The 17,148-nt window shown below is 48.0% G+C and overlaps 1 protein-coding gene across 1 annotated transcript in view; it reads right to left on the reverse strand.

Annotated features, from left to right (window-relative positions):
* Positions 1-10,967: 10,967 nt before the first annotated feature.
* Positions 10,968-17,148, reverse strand: part of IGF2R (insulin-like growth factor 2 receptor) — a 111,641-nt gene continuing 105,460 nt past the window's right edge. The window contains exons 45-47 of the mRNA XM_011934995.1: positions 14,816-14,968; positions 13,655-13,724; positions 10,968-12,806 (exon numbers count right to left, since the gene is read on the reverse strand). Coding sequence (XP_011790385.1) covers positions 12,396-12,806; positions 13,655-13,724; positions 14,816-14,968 — 634 coding nt within the window. The 3' untranslated portion in view covers positions 10,968-12,395. The remainder of the gene's footprint in view (positions 12,807-13,654; positions 13,725-14,815; positions 14,969-17,148) is intronic.

The raw sequence follows: 17,148 nt of genomic DNA on the forward strand, positions 1-17,148 counted from the left end.
ACATCTATTCTTTTTCTACATGTGATAGTATGAGGCAAGTATTGGGTCACAGCCAGGTACTAGATACTGTATTTGGCTAATTAGTTCCATGATACCATTTAAGTCTTTTTTTAGGTTTGTTTTCTATAGGTTTTGGGGGAGCAGGTGTTATTTTGTTACATGAGCAAGTTCTTGAGTGGTGATTTGTGAGATTTTGGCGCATCCATCTCCCAAGCAGTATACACTGCACCCAGTTTGGGTGTTTTGTTTTGTTTTGTTTTGTTTTGTTTGAGGTGGAGTCTTGCTCTGTTACCCAGGCTGGAGTGCAGTGACTTGATCTTGGTTCACTGCAGCCTCCGCCTCCTGGGTTCAAGCAGTTCTCATGCCTCAGCCTCCCATGTAGCTGGGACTATAGGCACGGGCCACCATGCCAGGCTAATTTTTGTATACTTAGTAGAGATGGGGTTTCTCCATGTTGGCAAGCCTGGTCCTGAACTCCCGACCTCAGATGATCCGCCCACCTTGGCCTCCCAAAGTGCTGGGATTACAGGCGTGAGCCACCACACCCAGCCCACTGAACGCAATTTGTAGTCTTCCCACTCTTTCCCCCTGATTCCTTGAAGTCCATTGTGTCATTTTGAAGAATTTCTTATAACCCAGACAAATCAAAATAAAAAATAGGAAACTGACAGCTCAGCAGAGTTCTTGGAGATCCTGCAGCCCATACCCCCATGCCCAGAGCCTGCTGTGGGCGCCTCCACCGAGCCTCAGTGGGGGTATGGTGTGTTTGTCCTCCAGGCCCCACTTCTATTTGTCTCTAAGGGATTTCAGGCCAGAAACTGGTGGAGAAGGGAGCAGTGGAGCAACCACAGGCCAAAGCTTTGGAGCCCCACGGGCAGCTCCACATCCAGCCCTAGCACCGCCCTGCTGCAATGCCCTGGCCTCAGGGCTGGCCTGCGCTCAGGTCCTAAGGGAGCTACCACTGGGTAGTGGGGCACACAGCAGCAGCATCGCACAGCCACAGACCCCAAGAAAGGGCCGCAGCCAGACACAAGCCGATCAGCGAACCTCGGTAATAAAAGCAGCAGCCTCCATTTTGGGTGCACCTACTCAGGGCTAAACACACATGATCTAGTTCGTTCTCACAGCAGCCTTCACGGTAGATGCTGTGACTATCCCCATCCACAGCTGGAAAAGCAGGGGCTTACAGAGGTAAAAGCAGCCTTCAAAGTGTGCAGTTTCTGTACTTGAACCTCATTTTTCTCCGGAGCAAGCTCTCTGGATTTATTAAGCCACCTTTGGCCGCCTAGGAACTCTTCCCTAGCTCACGTGTTGGATCCTTTGTTCATTCCACAAATATCTGCTGAGTCCCTATACATGTCAAGCAGTGTGCCAGGCTCTGGGACACAGAGATGGGACGGTCCCCAACTCCAAGCAGCCTATGGTCCAGTGGGGGAGATACTCCCAAGGGTGATGGCAGCAGCTGCTGCTATAACGCCAGCTGCAGCAGGGAGGTGCTGGCTGGAGCTGCACACTCCATGGAGCTGGTGGGAGCCCCGCCCCCCTGGGCGGGACTACAGCCACCCAAACTTCCGCTGTGGGTCCAAGCCTCCTTGTGCAGTTGGAGGGGACCAGGAGCAGGCGGGATCTGCCTGCCTGGGTGCAGCTGCACCCGCCTGACCCACAGTTGCAGACCTGGACCTCCCACTCCACAGAGCAGGCAGTAGCTGAGGACAAGCAGAAACCCCACCCGTTCCAAGTCGGCAGGGTGGGAACTTCCTGGGTACAGCTGTGGCAGCACTCCCAGGTGCCTGACCTGGGCATCTCTGCAGCCTGCACCCTCAGGGGCCCAGTAAGACTTCCACTGCCAGCCCCAGCCCTGCAGGCTCAGGGGCGTCAGCTCCCACTGCCCGGCCTCTCTCCTCTCCTGGTGCCCACTCTGATCTCAGAGCGGGGGTTGGGGCCAGGCCCTGAGGCCATGACTGGCAGCAGGAGGCAGACAGAGTCCTGGGCAGAAGTGGGTGGGTCTCCAGTAAGGTACCACCTTCAGGCCAGGGAGGGCCTGAAGGCTGCGGGCCAGGCTGCCAATCCCATGAACTGAATGGGGATTCGTGGTGCCTTTCTAGACCCACCCATGGCTGCCTATGGACCAGTCAGCATTCACTTCCTCCCCTCTGAGGTCCTTAAAAGCCCTGGTCAGCCAGAGCAGGACAGAGGACAGCCAGAGGATGAAGAGGGCAGAGAGGCAATGGGACAACCAGCTGCAGAAAGGAGTACCCTCTCTGCTGATAGCAGGAGATGATGGGATGATGGGACCACCACCTGTGGAAAGGAGCTACTGTCTCTTCTGAGAGCTGCAGAGATGACCTGCCAGCAGAGAGGAGTCACCCTCTCCAGGGTCTCTTCTCCACTGAGAGCTGCAGACATCAGGATGTCCAGCTGCAAAGAGGAGCTACCTCTCCAGGGCCTCCTTTCTGCTGAGAACTGAACACTCGACAGATGACCTGCCTACAAGAGGAGCTACCCAATGCAGGTCTCCTCTGAGCTGTTGTAACACTCAAGAAAGCTCATTTTTGTCTTTTTCACCCTTCATTTTTCTGCATACCTCCTTCTTCCTGGACTCAGGACAAGAACTCACGCAAAGGCACAGCAGCCACAGAGGTTTCTGACCAAAAAATTGATACCTCAGAGATCTTGTAACACTTTGGGGCTTGTCTGGGATCTGTGGAAGGGTGAATAAAAGCGTATCTGTTTTCTGTCCTTTATTTCAGAGTCTCTGAAGTCCCTAATAGTCAAAATGAAGGAAAAGTACTAGGCCTGTGTCAGCCAGTTAAAAGCTACTAGCATGGCTGCTGGACTGAAGACACGGAGGACAGGCTTGCTGGGGAAGATGCTGTCTACCCATCACCCTGGGGTGCTGGGAATTTGTTCCAACCCAGTTTGGAGGTCTAGCCCTCCGTGAAGGCTTTCTTCTTTTCTTTTCTTTTTTCCTTCTTTCTTTTCTTCTTTCCTTCCTTTCTTCCTTCCTTCCTTCCTTTTCTCTCTCTCCCTTTCTTTCTCTTTCTCTTCCTTCCTTCCTTCCTTCCTTCCTTCCTTCCTTCCTTTCCTTTCTTCCTTTCTTTCTTCTTGTGTCTGTCATGGTTCCTATCTCTTATTTATATACAATGATAAATGTTAAGAATATTGTATTAAACCAGAGATGTTACTGGGTAGAATGAGCATTCGGCTTAGTCATCGAAAGTATAAAATAGAAGGTTAAGAGTACCAGAGACAAAGAAAGTGTGCCTTAGTATCTGTATGTCAATTTGTGGTGAAAATGTTCTTGTAATTTACTTGGTTGCCAACTTAGGGGCAAGCAACTGAGGCACAGAAAAGAAGCATTGCCTCACGAAGGCAGCTTTTCTGTAAACGAGGGCAAAGGGTACAAGGTCCCTTATGTGCAGGCCTTCTTTGCCTTGCAGGGTAACCCAGACCTTTGCCAACATTATAGGATTGATTTATCAGCCCTCCTAGTGGCCATCTCAGGAGAGGCTACTAGGGGCAATCCCAGGGAAATGGGAAAGCAAACCCTATCCAGGTTCTCCTGAAGCTTACCTCAGCCATGAATCCTCATTGTAGGCAGGTTTTAGTCTCCACTGCCCCTCCAAAAGATAGGGTGAATGTGGCCCCATTAAGCTCCAGGTCCCCTTTTCTCTCCAGGACTTAAGGCAAATTAAAGGGAGTCTTGGTGAGTTTTTAGATGGCACTGATAAGTATATAGAGGCTTTCCAGAACTTAACTCAAGTATTTGAGCTCTCCTGGAAGGATGGCCATGTTACTTTTGAAACAAACCCTGACCACTGCTGAAAAGTAGGCCACTCAGTAAGTGGCAGAGAATTTTGGGAATGAGACTTATCCAATTGGAAGAATAGCAGTATCATTGGAGGACCCTAAATGGGACCTCAATGATGAAATGGGAGAATGAAGGAGGAAACTCTTTCAGGTCTGCATATTGGGCTTGTGAGGGACTGGGACAAGGCCTCTCAATTTCTCTGGGCTATCCATGGTAGACCAGGGATTGGATGGGAGTCCTGATTCAGTAGAGGGACAGCTGGTCCTAGGGGATGTGTTTATTACTCAGGCAGCCCCTAATATCAGGAGAAAGCTGCAGAAACAGGCCATAGGACCAGGTAGTATTTTAGAGGACCTCCTGAAAGTACCCACCTTTGTCTTTTACAATAGGGATCAGGAAGCCCAAGAGAGGGAAAGGAGACACAAGAAAAAGGCAGAGGCTCTAATAGCCTCCTCGCTGGCTCACAAACCCCGGAGTCCCCAAGATGCACCTGCTAACTGCTATAAATGTGGTGGACAAGGGCATTTTAGGAGGGACTGTCTGGACAGCAGGAAGAGGCCACCTTGACCCTGTCCAGGTTGCGGTGGGGACCACTGGGGGACAGATGGTCCCCAGAGATGTGAGTTGCCAGGTCCAGGGCCAGTCTCCTGTCAGCAGGACTGACAGGACCCAGAGCTGCTCCTCCCAGCTCCAGTGGTTCAGACTTCCATTGTCATCCAGGAGCCCCAGGTGATTCTGGGGATCAAGGGAAAGAAGGTGGACCTCCTCCTGGACTCAAATGGGCCTTTCACTTCTCTCCAATCTAGACCCCATCCTCTCTTAGCACAACCGTGAGGGGTGTCTCAGGAAAGCCCAACCTCTTAGTTGTCACCTTATTAGGCCAGGTCCCTAATTCCTGGGACTCCCTTTCTCTCCCTTGTTTGAGGAGGACCTGGCCCCACAGCTTCACCTGCTTGTGATAGGGAGGCAACAGAGGAATGGCCCCTGCCAGTTGCTAACTGCAATTTGGCAAGGACCATCTGGGATTAGTTTAATGGGTTCATAGACCCTCCTGAGGCACCTTTTTTCCCCAAGCTTCAGTTTGAAGCCCTGGAATGGAACACTAGACCTGAGGCAGATGACAACAGGAGTCAAGGGGCACGGCACAGGTAAGCATGACTAATTCCTGCCAGTTAGGCTATCCCGCTCATAGATGGAGGTCATGCTCGCATCCATGACATAGATAAGGTCTAGGGAACTCAAAGGTTACCAACTGCAGGAGACGTAGGCTCTGCTCAGGTGAGTACAAATATTCCTGTCAGCTATGCCTCCAACTTCACGGGCGAAGGTTGCACTTGCACCCATAGTTGGCACCTGCACAGGTCACTGGCACTTGGGGACATAAGGACAGAAGAAAAAGAAGGGACACCTCTTCTTCTCTCCATCACATACCCTGGGTATTTCCTAGGAAGAGAAAGGAACAAAGTGACACCTTCTTCCCCTCTTCCAAGGTGGGTAACCAACCAGTCACTTCAGCCTGCACTCAAGTGCATCCTAAATCACTGGAACTCCTTTGACCCTCAGATTCTGGAGATAGAAAAAACCTTCTGCCCTTTCACAGGACTCCAGGGTCAATAGGGCTTCATGGCTCAGGGGAAGGGAACCCAGCAGCCTAACATGCTGACAAAAGGGTAAACATTCTTACCAGTCAGAATTTTGGCTTCTCTCTCTGTGCAAACTGGTTGCTGGAACGATAAAAAAAAAAAAAAAAAATCACTATATTATCTGCCCCTCCATGAGTTAAATTGGCCATTTGGCATGGCGAAAGTTGGGTAATAAGAGACTTAAAAGGGCTTCTTTAAAAAGGAGTGCTATGGTTAAAAGTTAGCTTAATTAAAAGTAGATGTTCATGGATATCCAAGCTATAGATTTATTTAAACGGCATTTATATCATTTCTCTTTGTGGATCTTGTTTTTCTGGAAAAAGGGTTTTTCTTCTCAGTTGACTGAATTATCTTTCTCCATCTTTGTCTTGCCACTCTTGATGCGCACACAAGGGGGCCCCAAGATAACCTCTGATGGCCTGAGACTCCTTTGGGAAAACGGAGGGGACAACACTGACCCTTTTGGGGAAAAACCTGCTTTCCTCATAGTACCCCGGGGATTAGAGGCAAATGGATCCCTTTCAAAATCTGTTTTCGTCTTCCAGCCTTGCCTGCTTACTGGGCCTTGGAAACTGCATGTTTTCCTAGCCCTCCTTCTTGAATAGCACCACCGTGGGGCCAGTCATCCAATTAGGAGACTGGCACATGAAAAATTTTGGAAGTACTGGATCTCCGTCTGTCTGTCTGTGTTGATATATATGTGTCATATGTGTCATGTTTATATAAAAAAGAGCTCTCATTGATTGGTTTAAAGAAAATAAGTGCTTAGATCAAATATTTTGAAGAAAAATAGAGCTGAAATGCCTTTTAGTTCATGGCTATCACTCTAGTGGAACGGGAAGCATGGGAAAGCAAGGCCTTAAATCTCACAGCAGGCCATTGCCTCTGGAGGGAAAACATGAAACAGCACCAGTGCCCACCTAAGGTCAGAGACGTCTGACACTCTAAGATTGGATCCCAAAGAAGGATGCCCCGGAAGATCCTCTGGACTTCAACCCCTCTAAAGGGGATGCCCTTAGCAGAGGTTCTGAGATCTAGTACTGAACCCACCTTAGAATTTTCTCTCACAGCTGCAATACTGTTTGACCCCGATATTATATGAAATCTGGAGGTTACTGTTGAATGGGAAAGTGAGATGCCATTGCATGTATCCAGGCTTTTGTGCTGTTGTTCTAAGCAGGGAGCCTGGATAACATGTGATGCTATCCTTTGGTGCTGTTTGGCCCCAGTGTTCTTTAGAGTGGGTGGAGGTTTGGCCTTTACAAATCAACCTGCCATGGAAACTGCTTTACCTGAAATTTTGGTTCACAGCCTTCATTGGATTATCTATTGGAGCAAACAAAGTAAAACGGGTGAGCTCGTGTTGCTGTCCTATGGTTAGGGTTCCAAGCTATTGGATCTTCGTGTGTGTGTGTGTGTATACGTGTCTAGATGTGTTTACTTGTATGTACACTTATTGTTATATGTTGTGTCTACCAAATTGGCTTATAAGTAAAAGAGTGTTCATAAATTAAGTAAATAAGTCTAAGCAATTTTCAAATTCACTTGACTTAAGTAAGACTTTGCTAAATAGGCTGGCTTTTAAATTATTGGTAAAATAAAAATAGAAACGTCTTCAAAATATAGACATGGTCTAAATTATGCAAGTCAGAAACTAGGTTGGCTAAATGCTTTAAGGTTGTAAACTGCTTTGGCTTTTGAAAATTGTCCAACTTTCCTGCTTTACAGTTTGGTAAGGCCTGCCCTAGCTATGCTAGAAATAGTCAGACCTCACCTGCACCTAAGTGCATAACTAAAACAACTTACTGGGTATTTCACCAAAATTAAGAATTGCTAAGAGCTACCATTATAACACGTAGTGATGACTACTGAAAATAGATCTACATACGAGGTGAGTAAGGAGAGTAAAATGTATCATTAGCAAAATAATATAAGAAGGTATGGGAATGTAAATTTTTGCCTAGTTCAGAAGGTTAAATGATTGTTTTAAATTATATAAGATAAGGCTAAAGGTTCAAACAAGTTATGGAAGGTTTGTAAAAACTTAATCTTGTAAAAGAATCCTGTGTGTGAACATATTGACTAAACTAAAAAGGATATTTGGTTTTCTGTAAGTTGAACATTGGAATACAAGCACAACAAGGTTTTCTTGAAGCACTTACATGCTGTTTAACAACAACAAAAAAAAATTGTAAAAGGTTATAAAAGATTTATAACAATCTCAGTTCATGGTCAAACTGATTAAGATTGGATGATTTCTGTGTAAGGTTTTCTTTTTTTTAATTGGGGTTGACATTAATAGACTAATGTAAGGGTTAAATTTGGCTTTCACTTGAACAAGATTTTCATGCAATGAAAGATTTTGTTTTCCTTGTGAGTAAACTACTGATAAACAAAGGGAAGGACAAGAGATAAGATTGTTTGGAAAATTGGGTCTTCCCTCTTAGTGACTAAAGGTCTTTGCTTTGAGTTATTTAAATGACAGAGTAACCACAATTTCTGTTAAGTGTTTTGAGCCTTGACAGCTTCAAAATTGTCTTTCCTAACCCCTGAGTTTTGGATGCTACAGAAGAGCCCTGGAGCATCCAAAGGGAGAGGTAAACAGGGTTATTTGACAAGTTTAGTTACACAGGATTATCAAAATAAGGTGTTTGATCTTCAGGTTATATTTTAGTGAAAAATGTTAATGTGTGTTCCAAAAATTGTATGGGATTCCTAGAGTTATGATGTCTGAGTTTGTGTTATCAATCATAGCTAGGGTTGTTAGGTTATTGTGTATCACAGAGGTGACCAAATTTCTTCATCGATTGTGCTTTTGACTGTGAATACCCTAGGACATTTTGACATTCACAGACAATTGTTGTCATGTTTTGATCCTCTTCAAGGGATGGATTATAGTCTTCAAATGCAGATTTCTGATAATTTTGGAGATTGTGAATAGGAGTTTACTGGGTGAGCTGAACTAATAGAAGACTGAAGCAATCTTGTTTTGACTTTTTGCTTGGAATATTGTTGATCCTTTATCTTGTTTTTCAGAATCAAGGAAGCTTTTCTTTCGAGCTATTTGTAGCTTTTGACAATTGTGAAGGTGAACCAACTAGTGATCTCTGACTACAGCTCAGAAGAAACAAGGCATGGGCCATCAAATTCCAAATGGTCATGAAAATGGAGCCTCAGATGATGGCTCCCTTGTACTGGGTATTCTTAGATAGGTCTCTGAGAGAGAATTGACTGTTGTTTTCCCAAAACAATGCCCCTTGTCAGCATGAAGCAGTTAAGAGTGGTTATCGTCCCTATCCTAACAGCAGTCAGGTGTACCTCTTCAGAGGGGGAAATGATGGCAGCAGCTGCTGCCATCATGCTGGCTGCAGCAGGGAGGCATGGCTGGGGTTGCACACTCCATGGAGCTGATGGAAGCCCTGCCCTCCTGGGGCTGTGGATTCAAGCCTTCCTGTGCTCTTGGAGGGGGCCAGCAGCAGGCAAGATCTGCCTGCCTGGGTGCAGCTGCAGTCTGAGGCTTCTCAGCTCAGCACAGCCACGGCTCCCATGCCCAACTTCCCATCTGGATGCTGAAGTGTCTCCATCTCTTTACTTTCTTCTAGACTATCCTTCTCAAAAGCTGAATCTGGCCCTTCCACAGCTCTCAACTGCTTTCAGGACAAGTTCAAAATCCTTACTGCGACAGTCACAGCAGGCTCCAAGTTCTGGGCTTGCTTCTGCCTTACCTATCCAACACCCCCGGGCCACACTGTCCCCAACTCAACATGGCAATCTTGCCGCCTTGCACACACAGCTCACCTGCACCACCTGCCCGTTGACCCCATTCTCATAGAACAATGTCCAGAACTGATAGCAAGTATGACTCAAGGGCACAAGAGGCCAAAAAACGACGACTCAACAGAGTGGAGCCAGAGAAATAAGGGCATGAGTGCACCTCCCTGAGCCACGGGATTCTTCAGAGTCGGTAATTTCCAGAAATCCAGTCTTGTCCATATGACCTCCTGGTGACACACACACTGGCCCTTGTGACCCGATCGCCAACAGGGGTAAGATCTGTGTACCCATCAGTCCTTTAACTTGTACAATGGATCGGACCAGCCCAAAGTGTTCTTTAATCACCAGGTGGTATCTCAGTCGTGTGAAGGTCCTCGTTTGTAGGAATGCCTGGTGATGGGAGGGAACTTAGTCTCAAATGATTCAGGGAAAGAGTTGTCCTGTAAGTTCTAATGTCTGTATGTTGTCTCCAGTCTATATGTTCCTTCCTGGGGAATCATCTCATGTCATGTATTATTTTAGGGTTGGTGAAGTACAGGCTTCAGATGCTCTTAAAATGTTCCTAAGAACCAGATTTCCACTTCACCATGGATTTCCTTGGTGTGGGGTTTGCCTGTTCCATCTTTAGCACGCCAGTTCTTATTCTATGTCTCTGTCATTCATGGACAGTCTCAAGAAAGGGGCACAGAAAATTTTGTTAAAAGGAAGCTGAATACCCAGGTTGTACTCCATCAATAAAATCATTTCTCTGAAGAGTCCAATTCTGATTTGCTGTCACATGATATTTTTTCCTAAAAATATCATCTGTAACAACAGCTGGCAAGTAGTTACTCTTTTTTCAGAGGCTTGGGTTTTTAAGAGTCAAAGCAAACGCACTCAAACATGTTGTCACTTCTCCTTCCCCACTGACGGCGACATTAGCAGGCAGCCAGCGGTGCAGACAACACGCCTCTTTGCCATCCAGCTTACCAAGGGGACGGGCAGGTCCCTGCATATGCCGCTCCTTACAGAGAGGGCTCCCCATGGTCTTAGCAGGAGGTGGGAACGGCCTGGAGGACAGCCCCCTGGGGAGAACGCCTGAGGACCACAGTCTTTCTTTGGTCATAAACTTTTAGAAGACCTGACATGTCTTCCTCAGGAAAGGTATTGCGAAGTCCTCAAGAGTAACTTTTTTAAAAAGGTAACCCCAATTGGATAATTGAAAAATTAGATGGTTGAGGTTTTTGGACTCTATGGGGAAAAAAAAAGAGATGGAGGATAGGATGTTGAGTCTAAGAGGTTTGTTTTTAACACTGGAGTAATTTCCTGTTTCCAGGTTAACATACAGGTAAGCTCTCAGTCACTGCTGAGTAATTTAAGATGGAAAACTCAGTGAGCTTACTCAAGAGAAAACATTCCCATGTTAGATTAGGTTGCACACAAAAAAGCTTTATTGTCTCACTGGACTCTGAACTCCATGTTCATTGTTTTGATGAACAGGACCACACCTCGAGGTTGGCCTGGAGAAGGTAAAGAAATCAGATCTAGAAAGAGCTGAGGGGAGGCAGATTAGACCCAAAGTTAACACCTATGACCAGGAGACTCCAGAGAAAAAGGAAAGTGCTCCTCACAAAGGGTCAATGAGAACACCAGAGTCAAAAACCCAAACTCAGTCACCTAACAGAAAGAAAAGACAGGCAGGCAGACGGGCAACTCGCTTGGGAACGTCTCACTATCAAGGAAAAAACTGTAACACCCAATTAATAATTTATCTTTTATTGAAATTGCTGAATACTTTATATTACAGTAAAGTTGATTGAAAAAATGAAGAGAAAAATCAATTTTAAAAAATACACTCATGTTGAAATCAAACAAGCCAGCCAAACCGGTACAGGCTGAGGGATGCTGCAGGGCGGTTTGCTTCTCAGCAATAGAACACCAGAGTCTATATACAATTCTACAATGCGAGAAAAGTCATTCACTAAATATGGCAGAAAAGGCGCTGCCGCCAGAATAAGAACACCAGCAGCGCATCCCTCCTCCTCCACGCCGTGCCCGCCCGGCCTCCCTCCTCCTCCACACTGTGCCCACCCGGCCTCCCTCCAGCATGAGGCCAAGTGCAACGCTAGGCCTGAGGCTCTGGCCCATGATTTTTCATGCGGTTTCTGTAAGTCACACACTGTGCAAATTAAGGCTTCTTATAGGTCGAATGGTTGATCAATACTTTTTTCTTAAAAAAATAAGCACAGTAAAGGTGGTATCATGAGAACCTGAAGAGATGAGACCTATACCCCAAATCTGGAAAAGTTCATTTTCTCTGACACCTCAACTCCACTCAAACACACACACACACACACACACACAAACACACAAATCAATCTTTGGGCAGGTTGTTTGAATTCACCAGCCGGCGAAAGAAATACTGACAAATGTGCTGTGTACGCCCAGGCTTGAAGATGTCATGCAAAAAGCTGCAGCCATTCCTGACTAAAGGCATAGAACAGGCGCACTCTCCAAAACCTAGGCACTCAGGGGCCCTGTGCACGTATGTGTGTGTGTGTGTGCGCGCACGTGTGTGCCCTTAAGAAACAGAAAGCAAAAGAGAAAAGAGATAGAATGAGCTCCAACTCAGGGGACACACTAATGACCAGTTCAAAATCCCACCGGAAACTGTCCCGCACACCGACAGCCTCGCCATCTCAGGATGGACAAACCGGTGCATTACACCCTTGCCGGCAGGAAGAAACGGTGGCTGTTTTCTTTTTTTTCTTTTTCTCAAACCTGAGTAATTGTCAAAGTCAATAAATAGGGGGAGAGAATTAAAATGCTAAAATATATCGGGGTTAAATACCCTATCGGGCCTAAAGCAGCAAGGGTTTCTTTGAATGCAGCCCTCTGTTTTGAGATGCGTCTGGTCTTACGCTTTTAAATGAGGACTTGGGGCAAAAGCCTGGGTACAAGGCACCGCCCTGTGGCCGATCTGAGCCATGCCTCATTCCAATGACTGTAAACAAAGAGGAAGGAGTGGGGCCTGACCTCCTTCACCCTCTCCCCCATCACGAAAACTCTTCCCTTTTGAAAGTTTTTGTTAAAGGCAAAATTATAGAAGCATCATCGAGTGGAAGTCTTATTTGGTTGGAGGTGCTTGGCTGTCCCGTGGCTCCGTGTCCCCTGCAGGCACTGCGGAGTCAGATGTGTAAGAGGTCCTCGTCGCTGTCGTCATGGAAGGACACCAGCTTGGTGGAGCTCACTGTCTTCTGCTGTGCAGACCTGGACTTCCCTTTCCTCACCTTCTCACCCCTGACCAGCCCTGCCCTATCGTCCTCACGCTCCTGAAGGGTGTTGCTCTGTGGGTTTCTCACCGGGTGGGAGCTCTCTGCCCCAGCTCCCCTGCCCGAGTGAACTTTCACCTCTGGGATGGTCAGAACCTCATCCTCACTGTCCTGGTCATCCCCATGCAGGGAGCTGAGGGCTTTCACAGACTTGGTGGTAATATGGCCGTTCTCCTGCCCTTCCTTTCCCTGCCGTGGAGAAGGCAGCTGGATCTCTTCCATCAGCCATTCTGTTTCATTCTCATCTGTCTCTTCTTCCTTGTTCACCTGCCAGGGATCAACAGCAGAGACCACGTGAGCTCCCTCAGAGACCCCACTCTGTTCCACCATCCACCCTATCAGGGATGCCCTCTGCTGGCACGAGCTGGGGAAGAACTGGCCCACTGTCCTCACGGTCACTGCGTCTCCAGTTCGCAGGGAAAGGAAGACCAGGGCTGGCAACACCTTCCTGTTCCTAATGAAACTGCACCAAGGCAGGAGAGTTTGGGAGGGTGACAGTGGGGCCATTTGGCAGGATCCTCACAGCCAAGGGTGGGGCCAAGCAGAAGGCGTTCAGGATGGCCTGGACCCAAAAAGGAGACCAGTGACCCACCAGCTGCGCTGGGGGAGAGGGGGCTCTTCCGGGTTACTCATCGACTGAAAGGTACCCACTGCATGGCAGTGGAGGAGAGTCAAAGGAGGGACTCGAGTCAAAAGCCTAGTTTTAGAAAGCAATTCATCATCACCCATTGAGACCACAAACATTATGTCCTTTGGTCCAGACAATGCCTCTTTTCTGGAAATTTATCTGAAAGAAATCATCCAAATGCTAGATGCACAACTACCTTCACTACCGTGTGTGTTTTTTTTAAAGAACAGCCAAAAACAGTGAAACAACCTAAACATTAAATACTGCAAAGAAATCAGTTGTAACCACGAGAGAAACTTGAGGGCAAAAAAAGTAAAAAAAAAATGTGCTGGGATAAGCGGCGGAGGCAACGGGTGCTGCTTTCCCTTCTGGATTCCAGTCTGCCTGCGACTGCTTTCCTCCTCATCCCTGGTGAGCACAGCATGGACAGCGCAGCACGCGCGGGCCGGGGAGGCAGGCCCTCAAGAGACTCGCCACAGAAAACTACCTTTGAGTATTTGTAGGACACGTTGGAACTTCTCCTGCAGCAAGTGGTCAGCTTACTTATCACTGTTTCCCTATAAAATAAAAAGGAGACAATCATTACTCCAGGGTGGAGAGGGCAAGAGCAAGAGCCCCAGCCCCGCCAGCCCTGCCCCCATCTGCACCACCAGGGGGCTGGCTGCATTTCTCCCACATTCTGAATGACAAATAAGCAGCCGCCGTGATAGGTTATACCCTAAGGTATTTGCTGTGACTGAGTGGAAAGAACATGGGCTTTGGAATCCAACAGCAGAGGGCCCCCTAGAGCAACTTAACATTTGGGCAAGGACTTTTTCACAGGACTTTCATACGACTCTAACAGGACCACGCCGGTCCGCCGCCCCGAAGCCTGCCCGATGGTGGCTCACAGGGACGGACATCACATGCCCTTCCCGGCCCAGACCTTCTTCTGTCCCATTCTGCATTTTGGGTGTGAAGGGCCACAGTCGGTACTTTTTTTTTTTTTGAGACAGTGTCTCACTCTGTTGCCCAGGCTGGAGTACAGCGGTGCGATCTTGGCTCACTGCAACCTCCACAGTTGGTACTTTCTGACCACCTCTCTCACTGGCCTGTGGCTCAGCTGGCAAATGACAGTGGCAGCAGGGAACACCTGAGCTGGCCAGCTCCTGCCCCCAGGCCAGAGCCACTAACACTGATGCCTGATGTGAAAATCTGCTTGACAGTCACATGACAAGTCCTCTCGCCCAGCAAAGTGGGGCAAAAGGATGGCATCCTAGCTGGTACATAGCAGGTGCCTAATAAACTCTTGCTTTTATGACGTGGGGAGGGCAGAGGGGTCAGCTGCTCAGTGGGAAAAGGCACCCATGAAAGATGCCGTTTAATGTTCTACCCAACTTCAGACACAAAGGACCACGGTCCTAGAAGACACAGGCACGGGTGACGTGCGGCGGTGTCAGGCATGGTCAGGCAGAAAAGAAGGCGTTTTAAAAACCACAACACCGGGGGCTGCTTCCAGGGAGTTTGGAACTAAGAACTTCAGACCTTTGCTGTTGTAGGGCTCAAAAACAAGTACGTAAATAAGTCAATAAAACCCCACAAAACGGAGTCAAGATGAGCTATGGGAGGCGTGCATCCACCCAGCCCACCTCGCCCTGCACCCACTCACCTCCTCTCCTTCTTGTAGAGCAGGAGGGCCAGCAGGCAGCAGGTGAGTGCCACCAGCAGCAGGCTGAGCACCGCGCCGACCGCCTGGCTCCGCTCCGACAGCCCCTTGTGCATCTGCTTGTCGTCCCCAGGATTCTCGCTGTCAAAACCCACCCTGCAAGGACGTCACAGAAAAGGAGCCGTGTCACAGGGCGGTCCTGCCGCCACGGCCACAACCTGAGACCTGAGTCCCCAGGGCAAGAGCAGCTCTGACTTTCCCAACCCCATGTGATTCTTATTCCTGCCCAGAAAACAAGGCCACGAGGCCCGCTCCACATGGAAAAGGGCTGCAAAAAGTTCCTGATGATGAGTTTGGGGCAGGGTTGTCAGAAAACAGACAAGGAAGCACTGCTTCCAGCTCCATGAACTGTCATTCACCCAAACACAGAGGAGACAGGCGGGAGGGACGCGGCCCCCTCTAGGTGGCCCAACCCACAGCAGGACCAGGCTGGGGCAGAGGCTGTCCCAAAGCACCACACTTCTCTCCAGGGTCAAAGCTCTGTCCTCTTGGAATTTCTTCTGGAAGCAGTGAGCACAGCCCGCCGTGAGATACCATCTCCACAGGTAAGGGGCCCAGGGGGCCTTAGAAACAGGCCAGGACAGGGTCCAGGGGTGGCCACAGATCAGGGTGGGGCCCAGGGAACAGCCACAGCCCAGCATAGCCCCCGACACGTCTCCTCTCTCCAAGCCTGCTCCATCCCAGGAGAAGGCTCTCGGAGCACACCAGCTGCCTCACCAACGGTGTTCACCATTCCCACCCAAGACCCACATGCACACTTGTGGGAAAAAGCAGTGCATTTCCATGACATCAAACACTCAAGCAGAGTCAGGACAATAGTAATAGAAAATGAGAAACCACCACGGAGACTGCCCTTTGCGCTGGCGCTCAGAGAGCCACATGACACTCAAGAGTATAACAACTTGACACTTCTAATCTCTCTGGCCCTCTGTCATTTGGGGCCACACACACAGGAACAGGATCACATAAACAGCAATTCCTCTTGTGCTGCCTGAGATAACAGGCAACCCCAGCGAGGCTCATCTGGCGCTGCTGAAGATGCTGGCTGCTCAAAGAACTGAGTCTGAGGGCAACAGGCCAACCTGCCCGCGCGGCCGCAAGGGCTGCGGCTCTCAGTCTAAGTTCAGCTTAAGCCAAACAGTCCAAAACATCAGCCAGACAAGAAATCACAGGGAGAGCCCAGTGTCCAGTTCTAGGCAAAAGCACCACCACGCTCCACAGACAGGTCTGAGAGCTCTGCAGACATCTCCCTCCAAGCCAGAAACCCACTCACCCAGAAGTAGCTCCAGCCACTCAGGACCACTCGAAATGCATCCAAGAGACACATTATCACTCGGTTCTAAGCGTATTTTACTTTCTACCTTTGATTTCTTCTTTGGACCATGGATTATTCAGAAGTGGGTTTTAGTCTTCAAATGTATTTCTACTTTTCAGTTGTTTATTCTTGGTTCCTAACTTAAGTGCATCATGTATGTAGTTAATTGCATCAGTCAGAAATTTGCTGACTTAGATTGAGCACAGTGGCTCAGGCCTGTAATCCCAGCACTTTGGGAAGCTGAGGCAGGTGGATCACCTGACGTTAGGAGTTTGAGACAAGCCTGGCCAACATGGTGAAACCCCATCTCTACTAAAAACACAAAAATTAGCCAGAAGGTAGTAGCACAGACCCATAATCTCAGCTACTCAGGAGGCTGAGGCATGAGAATCACCTGAACCCGGGAGGCGGAAGTTGCAGTGAGCCAAGATCGCGCCACTGCACTCCAGCCTGGGCAAAAGAGCAAGCCTCTGTCTCAAAAGAAAAAAAAAAAAAAAAGGGAAATTGCTGATTTGCCTGCTTCATGGTTAATTTTTGATAAAGTTTTCTAAGTGTTTGATGTGAGCTTGGGAAAACAGCGTTCTCCCGCTGCAGGGAACAGTGTTCTATGCACGTCTATTAAATCTTGCTTTTCACTGCGCTGTCTCAATCTTCCAAAAAAGCTTTACTCTTTGTCTACTTAACCCAGCAATCACTAAGCGAGGGGGATTTGTCGTTGTTTCTTGTGTGTGGTTTTGTCAATTTCTGCTGTATGTATCAAGGCTTTTTTATCAGGTAGAAGGAAGTTTAGGATTCTTGTATCTTCCTAGGAAATGAGCCCTTTTAAAATTATAATGACTCTCTTTATCCCTAATATTTTTCTTTAATATCCTATTTTATCTTATATTAACGTAACTACTGCAGCTTTCTTCCAGATTATTTTCTGGTGTATCTTTTCTTATCCTTTGACTTTGGTCTTTTC

Source organism: Colobus angolensis, unplaced genomic scaffold (genome assembly GCF_000951035.1).
Source record: "Colobus angolensis palliatus isolate OR3802 unplaced genomic scaffold, Cang.pa_1.0 Scaffold14, whole genome shotgun sequence".
Classification (NCBI taxonomy): Eukaryota; Metazoa; Chordata; class Mammalia; order Primates; family Cercopithecidae; genus Colobus; species Colobus angolensis.